This window comes from Lepisma saccharinum, chromosome 2 (genome assembly GCF_977018435.1).
Source record: "Lepisma saccharinum chromosome 2, izLepSacc3.1, whole genome shotgun sequence".
Taxonomy (NCBI): Eukaryota; Metazoa; Arthropoda; class Insecta; order Zygentoma; family Lepismatidae; genus Lepisma; species Lepisma saccharinum.
In genome coordinates, this window is record NC_139230.1 from 62829436 (window position 1) to 62847695 (window position 18260).

At 38.6% G+C, this 18260-nt stretch overlaps 1 protein-coding gene across 1 annotated transcript in view; it reads left to right on the plus strand.

Moving 5' to 3' along the window:
• The first annotated feature begins 972 nt into the window (after positions 1-972).
• LOC145984440 (uncharacterized) overlaps positions 973-18260 on the plus strand; it is a 46803-nt gene continuing 29515 nt past the window's right edge. The window contains exons 1-3 of the mRNA XM_083118103.1: positions 973-1191; positions 7087-7228; positions 14236-14477. Of these exons, the coding sequence (XP_082974229.1) occupies positions 1087-1191; positions 7087-7228; positions 14236-14477 (489 nt within the window). The 5' untranslated portion in view covers positions 973-1086. The remainder of the gene's footprint in view (positions 1192-7086; positions 7229-14235; positions 14478-18260) is intronic.

An 18260-nucleotide genomic window follows, 5' to 3' on the forward strand; every position in this document is an offset into this window, starting at 1 on the left:
TACATTGCACTGGAATATTTTTTTTAAAAAAAATGCACCTAGCAATTGAGACACATTAAATAATTCAAATCCATGGTAGAGTGTAATTGAGCTCTGGAAATTAGCAACCACTGAAGTTATACACTTATACTAACTAACTAACTCTCTAGCCTTCTTAAACCCGAAGGTTCATGGCTGCAGCAACACAGGCCTTCCATCTGTCCCTATCTTGAGCAACATCTATATACTCTTTTCCATCCCTACCGATTTCCCTTAGGTCCATCTCGACGTTGTCCTTCCATCTTCGTCTTGGCCTTCCTACTGGTCTCGTACCATCAGGTTTCCCAACAAGAATCCTGTAAACTCCTCTTTCCTCTCCCATTCGTGCCACATGGCCTGCCCACCTAAGTCTTCTTGATTTAATTATTCTAATAATATCTGGACATGAATACAAATTATGTAGTTCTAAATTATGTAACCTTCTCCACTCACCTGTCTCCTCATCCCTTTTAGGTCCAAATATTTTCCTAAGGATCTTATTTTCAAATACTCTCAATTTATGTTCCTCTTTCAATGTAAGGGACCAAGTTTCACACCCATATAATACTACAGGCAAAATTACTGTTTTGTATATTTTAACTTTTAGTTTCTTAGATATTATACGAGAAGACAAAAGTTTATGAAGAGAGAAGTAACATGCATTTCCTGAATTAAGCCTACTTTTTATTTCCTCTTTAATATAATTTTCATTTGTTAATATTACTCCTAAGTATTTGAATTTGGAAACTCGTTCAAACGAGTTGTTATCAATAATTAGATTTTGATTATTACCTAACACTTGGTTTCGGCCACACTGTTTTTGTTTTTAGCTTTTTTTAACCATTAGTAACCTGTTTTTATTCTGTATTATATGTATTGAATTATGTGAAATTTGCCTTGTTACTTGTCACATGCATATTTATCTTTGCAGTGCGCAAGTCCAGTAGTGTTTGGAGCAGTTTTGTCCCATGTCCTTCCACTACAGCACCTTTGGCCCAGGAAGGCCGAAGCCACTTTCAGAAGGGAGCAGGAGCTATCCATCAAGGATTACCTTCTACAAGGGCCCTTATGACAAGATCAGCACCCTACACTGCTCCCCTTGGCCCTGGGCTCAGACAGATTTGTACAGGATCTTTACCAGATCACTTGAGAGTCTTCAGTTCTCCCCCTGATGTAAGTAGAAAAATTGAAGCAGTTCTTTTTACAACATTTGTCCCTTTGGATCTTATGACACAAAACACAACATATTAGTTTAGTAGTTTTGATTTACCTGTTTTGTGCTTGAATCACAATTGTGTGCCTTACTACAGCTACCATCTCATAAGCAGTAAAATATTTCAGTGGAAACCTGATTTTATGTTCCTGGATTTTACATTCAACCTTGATGGTCCCTATACAGCAAAATCTTATAAAATTTTCCTTGATTTTTACATGTTACTGGATTTTAAGTTTTTTCATCTTGGTGCTTGAAAAATGTAAAATTGAGTTTCCATTGTATATTCAACTGAACTTGTTATGCAGATTATCTAGAGACACACACACAACATATAATAACTTGCAGCAAAGCTATGTAAAAGTTATGGATCAACCTGGAACCAAACCTGGGTGTTTGGCATTTCGTGCCAATGCTCTACCATTGAACTACAAAGCCATCTCAAGTCTCAACAAACAGTTTAGGAACTGTGTGGATTAATCAATATCTGTTGGTATCTGCAAATGTAGGTACATCTCCATGTATCATTTTCATTGCTAAGATTAACATTTTACCAATCTGATAATATCTATAAATAGCTTGTAATTTAGCATACAATTCTGACATATTAATGTTTTTTGAATACAGTGAAATCTCGGTTATACATTTTTCCCACTTCTTTACCCACGCTTTTACTTAATCCTTTCTATAATAGACAGGAGGGAGAGAGATAGGAAGGGAGGGGAAACTTGCTTGGAAAACTTTCCCTTGTTGTTTGCCAGGCAAAAGGAAGAAGTATTTGCCAAACCCTGTTATCTGATATTGGTTTAGGATGGAGTTAGAAAAGAAAGTCCCAAGAGCTCATTAATCTAAAACTGCTGGGCACGGCTATGCAATAATTTCATGAAGCAGCCTTTTTTTTATTCAGCTATCTGCATAGGACACACTCATGTGTCCGTTTCAATACAATAATCCTTCCCCCTTTGTTTCTGCAATTTGGTTAGATAATAAGCCCGCTGCTGGTTTAAAAATAAATACAGTTGTAGTCCATTGTCTCTTATCTTCACTTCACTCCTATTCCACCTGTCCATTTATTTATACCAGTCTATCTGGAGGGAGGCTTCTACCTGCACCAGTGGTATGTCTGGCTGTTCCAAAAGCAGTTCCTTGCCGATATCACTTCTGACAGCAATGACTCATCCAACATAAAGAATACTATGTTTTTTCTTGTGCTGCCTTGTGATAAACAAAACCATAACTCTTATTGTGCAGATAACACAAGAATAATCATTTTAAACACTAGAGCCAGTGGCGTGCTCTGGATTTTCCGGTGGAAGGGAGGGGGTATCTTACGTATACATTTTTTTTACCTCCCTGTTGGTGTTGTGGCAATGTCGTCACCTTGTAATCAAGGGATCCCAGGTTAGATACCCAGTGGAGAGACATAGTAGTTTATATCCTACTTTAAACTGTAGGTCCAGTCCTGATTATCCTTCTGTGCGTATAGTGGACTTTACAATACTTTTACAATACAATAGAGAAATGGTTCTCAACAATCGGGGAAAAAGCAAGCACGTGGAAGCATGTTAGTCTAAAATGGATCAATCAAGGTGGTAAGGTACCCTTGTGTAGTGTTTCTCATCCATCGGGCCGCAACCAACCTGCTATCTAGCACTCGTATCAACTATATTGAGCTGCGAAAGGTTCTGCTGTAAGTGATTGCATTATTTGAGTTCTGATTTTTCATTTTTTAAGTCCATTTTATGCAAATTAATTTCAATAACTTTCATCCATCTTTTACCCCCCCGCCTGCTCTGACACATCTTTCCGCAGGCGATGGGAAAGGGCCTATATAGCAGGCATGCACGCCACTATACCCCCCGGACTCAACCTAGCCAACCAGTAACCCTTTCCTCTCCTCCCCGAAACTACCCACTCACCTTACAGTAAACACTGGTTAAAGTACTTTTCGTTATCTATCAACTGTTTCTGGCAACACTGATCGTAGAGACTCTATTCTGTGCTTCTTCGCCAAGTGACGACGATCTTTTTTCCTTCTATCTTGAAAATGTGACTCAGATTGCGAAATATAGAATTATTTCTCTTCGTGTGGTAAGTGTTTACTGTCTCCTTCATCATTTGTGTGTGTGTATATATATATATAAAAATCAAAGAAGGTAAAAGGAAACACTCACCGGACAGTAGAAAAATTCAAAATTTTCGCTAATTTCATAGCATCATCGGTGTGAGGAGAAATAGATGGAACCGGAAGTTGGGGCCCTGCAGAGTTGCCAGGTCCCCATCGAAGAAGAAGCGGTGCGTAGAACGAAAAAAACACTGTTTCGTCACCAGGCTCGTCGTAAACTGTGAGTGTGTAGGATGACTTGGGAGGGGGGGCGGGAGGGGGGGTGAGGGTTGGGCATTAAGGCTCGTCGTAAACTGTGTGTGTAGAATGAGTTGGGAGGGGGGGAAGGAGGGTGGGTGAGGGTTGGGCATTACTGGGTGGCCTTGTTCAGGCCAGGTGGAGTGGTTGCACTCATGGCCGATATATAGGCCCTCTCCCATCTTTTGCGAACAGAGGTGTTGGCTGGTTGGGGTAGGAGATGGATGATCGCTACCCGGAAGCAGTCGTTGAAACTGATGTTGTGGTGGTTGGTGTGGACGGCGACAGTGAAGTCCAGGTTGTGGGTGGAGGAGCGGTGGTTATTGATGCGGAGGTTGAGGGCCGTTGATGTTTCCCCCAGGTAAAAATCACCACAGATGTTGCAGGTGAGGATGTAGATAAGGTTTGAGGCATGGCAGGTCCCTTTGGGATGGAGGGTAAATTTGCCAGTGGCCGTGTGCACCTGGAGGGTGTGAGAAGTGATGAGGATGGGGCAGGTCTTGCACCTGGGGCGGTTGCATTTATGGGCAGGGGGGTGTTGGATGTGTGGTGAAGGAGTGTTGTGGACCAGGATGTTTTGGAGGTTGGGGGGGCGTTCCCTCAAATTCACCTGGACGCACTCCCCCAACCAGATCACCTTCTTGGATGTGGACGTGCACATCGAGGGAGGACACCTGACTACCTCCATCCACATAAAACCCACCAACCACATGCAATACCTACACTTCTCCAGCTCCCATCTGTTCCACACCAAAAAAGCCATTCCATTCTCTCTGGCCCTCAGGGGACAGCGCCTGAACACTTCACCCACCTCCCGCCAGAATTATAACCTCCGCCTACACCAGGCCCTGGTTAACCGTGGATATCCCTCCATCCTGGTCACCAAGCAAATATCGCGAGCTGCCTCACATACCACCACCACCAAGAAACCTGCTGCCACCAACCCACCTGCACTCATCACCCAATACCATCCCCACCTCAACAAAATCAGGCACACACTGCACTCTCTTCTCCCAATTCTCCACAGTGATCCCGAAACCAAAAACATATTTCCCGACAAACCCAGAGTGGTTTTCAAACGCCCCCCCCAACCTCCAAAACATCCTGGTCCACAACACTCCTTCACCACACATCCAACACCCCCCTGCCCATAAATGCAACCGCCCCAGGTGCAAGACCTGCCCCATTCTCATCACTTCTCACATCCTCCAGGTGCACACGGCCACTGGCAAATTTACCCTCCATCCCAAAGGGACCTGCCATGCCTCAAACCTTATCTACATCCTCACCTGCAACATCTGTGGTGATATTTACCTGGGGGAAACATCAACGGCCCTCAACCTCCGCATCAATAACCACCGCTCCTCCACCCACAACCTGGACTTCACTGTCGCCGTCCACACCAACCACCACAACATCAGTTTCAACGACTGCTTCCGGGTAGCGATCATCCATCTCCTACCCCAACCAGCCAACACCTCTGTTCGCAAAAGATGGGAGAGGGCCTATATATCGGCCATGAGTGCAACCACTCCACCTGGCCTGAACAAGGCCACCCAGTAATGCCCAACCCTCACCCACCCTCCTTCCCCCCCTCCCAACTCATTCTACACTCACAGTTTACGACGTGCCTTAATGCCCAACCCTCACCCCCCCTCCCGCCCCCCCTCCCAAGTCATCCTACACACTCACAGTTTACGACGAGCCTGGTGACAAAACAGTGTTTTTTTCGTTCTACGCACCGCTTCTTCTTCGATGGGGACCTGGCAACTCTGCAGGGCCCCAACTTCCGGTTCCGTCTATTTCTCCTCACACCGATGATGCTATGAAATTAGCGAAAATTTTGAATTTTTCTACTGTCCGGTGAGTGTTTCCTTTTACCTTCTTTGATTTTTACTTAGCCCTTTTGGCCCTCCTTGCTTTTATCCATTATATATATATATTTAAGTCATTGGGCTGGATCCAAAAAAATTCCTCTTAAATACCTAAGATTTTATACATGATATACCATGTACCCATGAAATGAAATATTGATAAATAAATTCTGACATAATCATAAATAGTAATAATAATTTGATTATGTGTAGGATTGTTGACCAATAGAAAAACATAGATGACAAAGCAGTAACGTTGTCTCCTAATAAATAATGATCCCGGGTTTGATAACAGGTGGAGGTAATAGTAGCACAGATCCCACTTAAAACTGGATTTCTAGTCCTGGGGATTGTGTTAGTTGTCAACCACTTACAGCAGAACCTTTCACAGCTCAGTATAGTTGATATGAAAGCCTGGTAGCAGGTCGGTCGTGGCTCGGCGGTTGAGAAACACTGCACTAGGGTATCTTACCACATTGATTGATTTATTTTGGACTAACATGATTCCATGTGCGTGCTTTTTCAAATAATTTCAGTCATGCCCTAAATGGCCAAAACAAGACACCTCTACATGATATTGAAGGCAAATTACAGCCGATAACTGCACCAACAAACTTGATAAAGCAAAAGGAATGCTGTGTTTAAATCTTAAAACATTGCATATATCCATACTTTATTATGTCAACAAATTAGATTTTCAAAAATGTAATGATAGGTTGGGCTCTTCTCTAGAGTTTAAATACTGGGTGTTCACTGGGGGTGAAGCATTCACAGTGCATGTACGAACGACAAACTGAGGTGACATGATTCTCGGTATTGAGAAAACAGCCCAGCCCAGTTCGAGAGACATGCAAGTAATATGTGCAGCTTGCTGTGTCTCTTCCATTCGATAGGTTACATTGGTTACTGAGGGTTTTCTTGCATGTGACACGTGTCACTTGCAACTTGTCAATTGTTGCGTATCATTTCGGTGTGAAATCTCCGTAAGTCTCGGCATCAACATTTAGGTCTCTTTTATGTACAACACAATGTTTGAAGGGGGTAAAGTAAAATTGGTGAGGATAGAGTTGAGGTTCCACTGTACTCTAGGATGCACAGGCTGGATGTATTATCTAATGTGCACATCATTAGGAACAAATAAATTATTTATATTGGGGATGAAATTTAATTTTATAAGTAAGTAATGAATTTGATTACAACACTGAAACTAACCTTATAACTATATGAAAATAAAATATATATTTATCCCAGAAATTATACTGTCAAGTACCAATTATGTTGCACCTGGCAACACATCTATAATTTATACCACTGATCTCTGTACAAGTACGAATCTCCTGCCATAAGCAGTTAAAGAATTACAGGACTTCTGAAACATGCTGTACAAAGAAATTTAATGTCGTGCACAATCTTTGAGTATTTGATCGCATTTTTTATTCTAATTGGATGTGTGGAAAATTATTTCCTACATCTGCTATAGATCTCTTCAGGCATTACATGTAGTTTACTTTGGCCATTTTAAACATCTTATTGACATTGCAATATTTAAATGCTTATGTGGATTTGTTTTTTTTTGTTTTTTTATAAAAACTACCATATTTATTACTATTATTACCTAGCACTCGGAGAGATCTTTGAACTGCATCATGGCAGGACCTGGCATAGGCAATTCATTAGAAATGATGCTAGCACACCAGTCACCACAACAGGATGCTATTGCAAATATAGAGTATGGTCCTGCTCTCAGTTTGAGGCCACAGAGTAAGTTACTTTTGTTTTTTCTTTTTCTCTTTATTTCTTTTTATTTTACCTAAAGTTTCAGATACAGTACTGAATGACCATTTTACACTGAAACAGGAACAGCAGGGAAATGACAACAACAACAAAATATACTACAAGATGGCACTGAAAACAAATCAAAATTATACATACATGGTTAACAATATGTTAAAACTTTGTTCTGGCAAGAATATGTCCACATTTGGAGGCAGGTTATTATATGAGTGAGGAAGCCTGTAGAAAAGAGACCGCTGTACAAGGGAGAGCCTTGTGGTGGGATTGTGATGTTCTTCTGTTGTTAGTTCTGGGTTAGGGAAGGGGATAGGGCTGAGTAGATAGCTGAACATTTTTCACAATTTAAAGTTATTGAGAATAGGTAAAATTTAGCAGTTGATGCAGAACAAAATTGAGTGACTCATAATTTCTTCAATGTTCTTTTTTCCTGATATGGTTATAATGTGTGTACTTAGTTTTTAAGTAATTAAGTGCTCAAAGAAAATAGCCACTTGCTATAGTATTTCCTAAATGCCTATTTAATGTGTTCTTCACAAGAAACATTGTATTAATGAGATTTTATGTATGGTAGGGATGCACCCACATGAAATTTTTGCCAATACCAAATACTGACATTCAGCTTATCCGATATGAAATTGTAAATGTTCCTTGAATAACATAATGGTTAGAAAACCTCCTTAATTATGGTATGTGCCCAGATGGCTGAATATTGTTTTGTGTTTGAAAAAGGAACTGCACATTTAGACATTTACTTTACAAAGTCAGAACATCTGAAACACATTTATATTCATAAATATAAAATTAGCCAAATTTCACACTAAATTGTAGGGTTATTTGCTATATTGGATAGGTAATTTTAACGATAAAGTGATGTGCCTGTAGTGCAAAATATCGACAATGGACCAGTTAATCTGTTCCATCCTTAATATGTAAAAAACTTTGCAATTCAGATAACTTTGTGATGCCACAGTTACACTTACTTCTTTTGAGCTATTGAAACTCAAAAATTCCCAACACTAAAATATTTGGTATTTTCTCCTACTGCAGGAGGAAGTTGGATCCCAGGTGGTGTTAGAGGATCTTTGCAACAACAAAGTGGTGGTACTGTAACAGCCCCATTAAAACATCTTCAGCCAGTTATGGCTTGGAATATTTTTATAAGAATTTACAACAGTTCATGTTAACAAATATATGTGTGTTTACTTGAATTATTTCACATGCCTTAAGTCTGTCTAAATACATTGCACTGGAATATTTTTTTTAAAAAAAATGCACCTAGCAATTGAGACACATTAAATAATTCAAATCCATGGTAGAGTGTAATTGAGCTCTGGAAATTAGCAACCACTGAAGTTATACACTTATACTAACTAACTAACTCTCTAGCCTTCTTAAACCCGAAGGTTCATGGCTGCAGCAACACAGGCCTTCCATCTGTCCCTATCTTGAGCAACATCTATATACTCTTTTCCATCCCTACCGATTTCCCTTAGGTCCATCTCGACGTTGTCCTTCCATCTTCGTCTTGGCCTTCCTACTGGTCTCGTACCATCAGGTTTCCCAACAAGAATCCTGTAAACTCCTCTTTCCTCTCCCATTCGTGCCACATGGCCTGCCCACCTAAGTCTTCTTGATTTAATTATTCTAATAATATCTGGACATGAATACAAATTATGTAGTTCTAAATTATGTAACCTTCTCCACTCACCTGTCTCCTCATCCCTTTTAGGTCCAAATATTTTCCTAAGGATCTTATTTTCAAATACTCTCAATTTATGTTCCTCTTTCAATGTAAGGGACCAAGTTTCACACCCATATAATACTACAGGCAAAATTACTGTTTTGTATATTTTAACTTTTAGTTTCTTAGATATTATACGAGAAGACAAAAGTTTATGAAGAGAGAAGTAACATGCATTTCCTGAATTAAGCCTACTTTTTATTTCCTCTTTAATATAATTTTCATTTGTTAATATTACTCCTAAGTATTTGAATTTGGAAACTCGTTCAAACGAGTTGTTATCAATAATTAGATTTTGATTATTACCTAACACTTGGTTTCGGCCTGTAAGCATATATTTAGTTTTTTCTTTGTTAACTTCCAAACCTATCTCTTTAGCAGTTTTGAAAAATATTTTAGCATTATTCTTAATTGTATTCACATCATCCCCCAGTAAGTCTACATCATCTGCATATGCTAACAACTGAGTCACACCATTTAATTTTAGTCCTTCTTTAGTTTCTTTTACCTTCCTAACAACATATTCTAAGGCAAAATTAAAGAGCAATGGAGATAATGCATCTCCTTGTTTTAACCCATCATGAATTGTAAATTTGTCAGACATATTAATACCCACGAATTTTACTTTCTGTTTCACTGGTGCATATTTTTATCATACTAACAAGCTTCTTAGGTATTCCAAACTCTACTAATATATTATATAATTTATCTCTTTTGACAGAATCATATGCTTTTTTGAAATCAATGAATAGCTGATGGACATTTTGATTATATTCCCACTTTTTTTCAAGTGTCTGTCTGATGTGAAAAATTTGATCTGTAGTTGATCTGTTACGTTTAAATCCACATTGATAATCACCTATAATTTCATTAGCATATGGTGTTAGTCGTGTTAAAATAATGTTAGATAATATTTTATATGTTGTTGAGAGTAGAGAAATTCCACGGTAATTATTGCAGTTCATTTTATCACCTTTTTTAAACACAGGAACAATTATGGATTCTTTCCACTGTTGAGGGATTTCTTCTTTATTCCATATTAAACAAATTATTTTATGAATTTGACATATTAATGAATTTCCACCATATTTAATTAACTCAGCCGGTATTAAATCAATGCCAGGTGCTTTGTTATTCTTTAGCCTTTTAATAGCATCTTTAACTTCAGTCAAGTTAGGTTCTGGAACTAAAGGTTCTGCTGTGTGTACTTCATTCACTTCTGATTTATCTCCTACATGGACATTTAAAAGGTCATTAAAGTAGTTCTTCCATCTATTTAGAATATCGCTTGGGTCAGCAAGAAAATCACCGTCTTTATCTTTTATCAAGTTTACTTTAGGTTGCCACCCCTTCTAAACTCATTTACACCTTTATATAAATCTCTGATATTTTTATTTTTGCTGTTTGTTTCAATTTCGTTAATTTTGCTTTTCAAGTAATCTCTTTTTTTACTTCTAAACGTGCGGTTAACTTCTCGCTTTATTCTATTATAATTGTTTAGATTTGTATCATCAGAGTTATTTAACCATCTAAGTCTAGCCTGATTTCTTATTTCTATTAGATTATGACATTCATTATCAAACCATGGCTTACTTTTTCTCGGTTTATGGTATCCTATACTTTCTTTAGCTGCTGATTCTATTGCATTACGTATGTGCTCCCAATTCTTATTTACGTCTGTTTCATTTATATTTTCATCATCATTTAAATCCTGCAAAACTTCAAATCTATTTGACAGTTTAATTTGGTAATCTTTCTTAATTCTTTCATCAGTAAACTTTCCTGTATCAAATTTTAGAACTTTTAGATTTTGTTGCTTATGATTTATCACTGAGAGTCTTTCTCTTAATTTAGCAATTACTAAATAATGGTCACTGGCACAGTCAGCACCTCTATGTGTACGAACGTCAATTATACTAGTATGCCTTCTCTTATCAATGAGAATATGATCTATCTGATTATGAGTTTTACCATCTGGAGAAGACCACAGCGGCGTGCATTCAGGATACGCAAGGTACTCACTGCGTACCCACAACACCGTAAGAAAAAATAAACATTTTTTCGTCTTCCCCGAACATGAAAATTCAACAATTATTGCTCCGAAAGCAGTTCCACTGCAAGAAATTCCGATTTCCGCACGAACACGCTGCTGGCTTTCTGAAGGCAGTCCCGAATGATCCCGATTGTGACCGACACCCACCCGATCCGCGTTCCTGCAGATTTCCGCAGAAAGACGCTGTTTCTTCTGCTTGGTACCCTAGAAATTCGGAAGGTAACCCCATTGTCTCATATCAGCCCGACCACGTGTTTGGGTCTGCCCGCGCTTACCCTCTCTCCCACTCCTTTCCAGGTTCTAAGCATCGAGGGTACCCAAGATTTTGACAGCGTATGCAGTGTTGACAGCAGTCAACATATTTTTTCTGGAATGCTTAGCTTACTAGCATTTAGCAGCCACGCGTAGATAGATCACTGTTGGGTTGCAATAAAAATACATTATAAAAAGTGATACAGGAATCAGACAGGAGGGCAAGAATATGTAATGGTGGAAGATCATATTTAATATACGCGTAAACTATCACATATAAAATATTTATGTGAGGTTAAAGTTACACTAGCAAGTTTTTTTTTTTCGTATAGGGAGGTGAGGACCAGAATGGACTGTCACTGTGTCGAGGGGAAAATATGTGAACAATTTGCAAGTTTCGCACAATTCTCAGAGTATGAGAGTATCTGTTTATCTCCTTTCGGGATCAACATTTCCTTTGAGTTCCATAGCATGGGTGTTGATTGTTGACCCAACGATATGAATGAATGATAAAAGAAAAACATAATAAAACACAATGCTTACAATGGGATTAGAATGAGCCCCCCCTTCTTCCGCCAGACATTGCAAAGTGATGTACGGTAGTTTAGCTTGTGAAGTGTTCTGGGATGTATGCTGACGTATTTTCTACTTGTCCTTAATTATCTCCCTTCTACAAAATACTTTGTCGACTGGCAACTCCGATTCATTCGTCCACAAGAACGCGTGGTTTTCGGGCATAGCGGGATCGGACACAACGTACCGTGGGAGGTTGACTTTTGCTTTCTTCTGTCGTGTGAAATTTGCAGCGAGTGTTTCGTTCATATTATTTACATTACAGGATCTCTATTGTTTGTCGGTGCTGTGAAGTGATAAAATAGAGGGACCGGGAGTTATTGATGACATACTGGAGAAGGGATTTTCGGAATTTACGAAAAAAGTGTAAACAATCCGAAATGGAACGTCTGTTCCTGATTTGGAAAAATTGTTTCAGGCAGGAGTTGTGAAGGATGGTAAGCAGTATATTAGTCATTTTGATTTTTGAGAAGAAGAAAAAATATCTCTATAGAGTGATTGACTGAGTAGAAAAACAGTGAAACTTTATTGTTGGCCTTATTCGTTGGTTTCCTCTGCGAAAGATGTTGTGAAATAGTACAGGATACTGAGATTTATCAAATTTATTACATGAAATTTGAAAGGACGGAAAATGATTGAGCCATTTCCTTCCCGTTCAATGTTCATCGCACTGCATGAAGGAAATAATCAAAGGTGAATTGTTGGACTCTACGTAGCTACTATCAGAATATATTTGCGAATATAAAATATCATACATATATTTTACCTCGTTACATTTGGATATTGATACAAGGATGAGAAATTTCCCATTATAAAATTGTAGAAAAAAGTTATTTTCTAAATAACATGATGGCCAGGGGGGGGGGGGGTTCTGGCCCCCATAATTCATTTCGGTTGGCCACTTGTTGCGTACCCTAGTTTAAATGTCACCGCACGCCACTGGAAGACCAGGTATATTTATGGATATCTTTATGTTTAAAAGTGGTACTTTTCACAATTAAATTCTTTGAGGTTGCAAAAGTAATCAATCTTATACCATTATCATTACTTAATTCATGAAGACTTTCTTTACCAATCGTGGGTTTAAATGTCTCTTCTTTGCCAATCTGTGCATTACAGTCACCTAACAGAATTTTCATATCATACTGAGAAAATTTATCAAAGACCTGTTCTAACTCTGTATAAAAATCATCTTTAGTATTATCATATTTATCTTCCGTTGGTGCATGTATGTTTATTAAAATAATTTTACACCACCTACCCTGTAAAACTGCATATGATATCCTATCATTAATAAATTCTACTATTTTAAGAGCCGAGATAATTCTATTATTTATGAAAAAGCCTCTTCCAAAATTACGATTTTCAGTACCACCATAGAAAAAAGTATAATTTTTAGTTTTACAATTCCCTTCTCCTGGCCACCTAACTTCCTGGACAGCTACTACATCTAATTTATACTTAAATATCTCATTAACTGTACACTGAAATGCCCCAGGCCGGTAAAGGCTGAGAACATTCCAGGTGCCTAATTTAATATCCTTATTCCTAACGTAGATCTTATCCTTAGTCCAGGGACCTCCCAAAGTAGTCCCTACCCGGAGATCCGAACGGGGGACTATTTTACCTCCGGAATATTTTACCTTGGGAACATCCATGGCCTTATATTGCTCATTCTTGACATGGCTTTTTACAGTGCAGAGTTGTCAGCTCTACGCCTAACCCCCAATATGAATGGAGGAACTACTACAGAAGACAAACACAAACACATTAGACAGCACAACTACTACACAAGACACTTATGGTATATGGTATATGGATTTGATTACCTTTTGAAGAGTATTTTAAACATTACGTACGTGAAATTTAGAAATTTTACACTTCTGTGCTGCACAATTTAATGATTAAATTCTATTAATTTTGAAGATCCACTGTCTTCATTCACAAAAGGGTACGAAATTAATAGGATTTAACCATTATATTGTGCAATGCGGAAGTGCAAAATTTCTAAATTTCACGTAAGTAATTTTAAACCATGTTTACGGCATCCATCATGAATATTTTAATGATGTTCTGAAGCATTGGTTAACATTAAGTTAGAACTCACCATGAAAAATTGCCTTATTGATTCAACTTGTATTTCATTATTACTTTGTTTTTTCAGCATTGCCCTAAAACATATTTGCTTTTTGTTATCATGAATTGCATATTTGAAATTTTATAGTAAGTTGACCCACACTGTTTTTGTTTTTAGCTTTTTTTAACCATTAGTAACCTGTTTTTATTCTGTATTATATGTATTGAATTATGTGAAATTTGCCTTGTTACTTGTCACATGCATATTTATCTTTGCAGTGCGCGAGTCCAGTAGTGTTTGGAGCAGTTTTGTCCCATGTCCTTCCACTACAGCACCTTTGGCCCAGGAAGGCCGAAGCCACTTTCAGAAGGGAGCAGGAGCTATCCATCAAGGATTACCTTCTACAAGGGCCCTTATGACAAGATCAGCACCCTACACTGCTCCCCTTGGCCCTGGGCTCAGACAGATTTGTACAGGATCTTTACCAGATCACTTGAGAGTCTTCAGTTCTCCCCCTGATGTAAGTAGAAAAATTGAAGCAGTTCTTTTTACAACATTTGTCCCTTTGGATCTTATGACACAAAACACAACATATTAGTTTAGTAGTTTTGATTTACCTGTTTTGTGCTTGAATCACAATTGTGTGCCTTACTACAGCTACCATCTCATAAGCAGTAAAATATTTCAGTGGAAACCTGATTTTATGTTCCTGGATTTTACATTCAACCTTGATGGTCCCTATACAGCAAAATCTTATAAAATTTTCCTTGATTTTTACATGTTACTGGATTTTAAGTTTTTTCATCTTGGTGCTTGAAAAATGTAAAATTGAGTTTCCATTGTATATTCAACTGAACTTGTTATGCAGATTATCTAGAGACACACACACAACATATAATAACTTGCAGCAAAGCTATGTAAAAGTTATGGATCAACCTGGAACCAAACCTGGGTGTTTGGCATTTCGTGCCAATGCTCTACCATTGAACTACAAAGCCATCTCAAGTCTCAACAAACAGTTTAGGAACTGTGTGGATTAATCAATATCTGTTGGTATCTGCAAATGTAGGTACATCTCCATGTATCATTTTCATTGCTAAGATTAACATTTTACCAATCTGATAATATCTATAAATAGCTTGTAATTTAGCATACAATTCTGACATATTAATGTTTTTTGAATACAGTGAAATCTCGGTTATACATTTTTCCCACTTCTTTACCCACGCTTTTACTTAATCCTTTCTATAATAGACAGGAGGGAGAGAGATAGGAAGGGAGGGGAAACTTGCTTGGAAAACTTTCCCTTGTTGTTTGCCAGGCAAAAGGAAGAAGTATTTGCCAAACCCTGTTATCTGATATTGGTTTAGGATGGAGTTAGAAAAGAAAGTCCCAAGAGCTCATTAATCTAAAACTGCTGGGCACGGCTATGCAATAATTTCATGAAGCAGCCTTTTTTTTATTCAGCTATCTGCATAGGACACACTCATGTGTCCGTTTCAATACAATAATCCTTCCCCCTTTGTTTCTGCAATTTGGTTAGATAATAAGCCCGCTGCTGGTTTAAAAATAAATACAGTTGTAGTCCATTGTCTCTTATCTTCACTTCACTCCTATTCCACCTGTCCATTTATTTATACCAGTCTATCTGGAGGGAGGCTTCTACCTGCACCAGTGGTATGTCTGGCTGTTCCAAAAGCAGTTCCTTGCCGATATCACTTCTGACAGCAATGACTCATCCAACATAAAGAATACTATGTTTTTTCTTGTGCTGCCTTGTGATAAACAAAACCATAACTCTTATTGTGCAGATAACACAAGAATAATCATTTTAAACACTAGAGCCAGTGGCGTGCTCTGGATTTTCCGGTGGAAGGGAGGGGGTATCTTACGTATACATTTTTTTTACCTCCCTGTTGGTGTTGTGGCAATGTCGTCACCTTGTAATCAAGGGATCCCAGGTTAGATACCCAGTGAAGACACACAGTGTTTTATATCCTACTTTAAACTGTAGGTCCATTCCTGATTAGCCTTTGTGCATAGAGGGAAGTGAACGAAAAATGTTGTATGTAGTGATGGTACATATCTACAACCATGTAAAGTTTTGTTGAAATCAGACTTATACTTGTTGAGTAAAAAACAGGGTGGCGACAGACCTGGAAAACCTGGAAAAGTCAGTGAATTTGAGGTGTCAAAAAAAGTCAGGGAAATGTGAGGGGATTTCGTCTTCATTGATTATTTTCTTTTTTAATTATTTACTTATATAAGGATATCATTATGGAAATCTCGTTCGTAAGTTTCGGCCTCAACTTTTAGGCCCCTTTTATGTGCAACAGAACCACCGTGCCAGAAACCAGTGATTGGGGGGGGGGGGGGGGGGAGGTGGGAATTTTAAATTCGAACACTCTTTGGAGGAAATTTGTTAAAACTCGGGCACTATGGGAGCAGTCTACTTTGGATAATTTTTGTTTTGCAACTAAAACATCAGCACATGCAACCGTGTACAATTAAAAAAAAACACCGGACCGAGGAAGGTATGCTTGGTGGGGGGGGGGGGCACGTCCCCCGAATTTCAATGGAAAGAACAAAAATCTGGAGTTTGCCCCCTCTTCTCCCACTATTTTGGGGAGAAGACGTGAACTTAGTATTCTTTTCAAAGAATGGACATTTCTCAAGAGAAAGAAACATGTTTCATGTTCTTGGGTGCCATACAAGTTGAATAATAAGCCAAAAAGTGAATTTTTCATTTTACGAAAAATAGGTAATGTGAATTTTTTGAGGTAAAATGTTATAACTCTGGCACTATGGGAGCAATCTACTTCAGATAAGTTTTGTTTTGCAACTAGAACATCAGAGCATGCAACCGTGTACAATTCAGAACGCCGGACTGAGGAATAGGGGCTTGGGGGCGGGAGCCCCGAATTTCAATGAAAAAAAACACATAAAAGTCTGGAGTTTGCCCTCTCTTCTCCCGCTATTTTGGTGAGAAGGTGCAAACCTTAGTATTCTCTTCAAAGAATGGACGTTTCCAAAGAGAATGAAACATGTTTCATGTTTTTGGGTGCCATATAAGTTGAATAATAAGCCAAAATGTGAAACTGTTTTTTTACGAAAAATAGGTAATTTGCATATTGCTCAGAATATTGTTATAACTCGGGCACCATCAGAGCAATGTACTTCAAATAAGTTTTGTTTTGCAGCTAGAACATCATAGCATGCAACCGTGTATAAGTCAGAACGACGAATCGAGGAAGATGGGCTTCGAGGTGCGACAACCAAATTTCAATGAAAAAAACCCATAAAAATCTGGAATTTGCCCCTCTTCTCCTGCTATTTTTAGGAGAAGGTGCAAACCTTAGTTTTCTCTTCAAAGAATGGACGCGTCCAAAGAGATTGAAACATTTTTCATGTTTCTGGGTGCTATACAAGTTGAATAATGAACCAAAATGTGAAACTCTGTTCGGAAATGTGGATGGCTATGTTGCGTGGAGGGGAGAGGGGGGTCATCAATGTGAATTGCTCCAGACCTGTGTTAGAGTTTCCACCAAAACATAAGAGTATGAAGGTCCAAAAAGCACATTCATTTCATAATCAGCACCATTATACCATATGGTATCATCGGGCGAGTACGACGTTACTCTGATGATACCGTATGGTATCATCGGGAGAGTAAATATTACGTGGAAAATGCATTGAATTATCATTTTTTCTTGTCCGTATGAAAGTAGTAAGGGGACTTGTCAACAGATTGAGGGGATAAGAGTGGGTGGCACCATCCGATAGTTGTCGGACGTCGTAGTAGGGCATTTTGTTGGGCAAACTGAAGGAACATGGAAGCAAATAGGTTCCTTTGATACATACGATTTTTGTCGAATATCGCCACCTGACAAAGTATCTCACTACACCATGCGACAGAAATTGCATGGACTGCAACATCTAACAAAAATCGAATGCATAAACAAGAAGAGCTTTAGACTGCAAATATGCTGCTGGAATTTTATTACTCTTCTGGCTCACTTCACCTTATTTAATGTAGCAGTGCTTACGAAGGTTTTCTGTCATCATCCTGACGTATTACTGGTTTCGCACAAGTTAACATACGTTTACAATGACATTGCACTATCCCTTGACAAGGCTTCGGTCAGCTCTAGGGAAGGGACGCTGCCATCTGGAAAATGTCAAACTGACCTCTCGCCCTCCTTCCTGGGAGCACATTCCGCGTGCAGTGTTGGCAGTTCAGCGTTTGAATACCTTATATATTTCTTAAATACATTACAGATTCGTAAATTCAATTATTCAACCC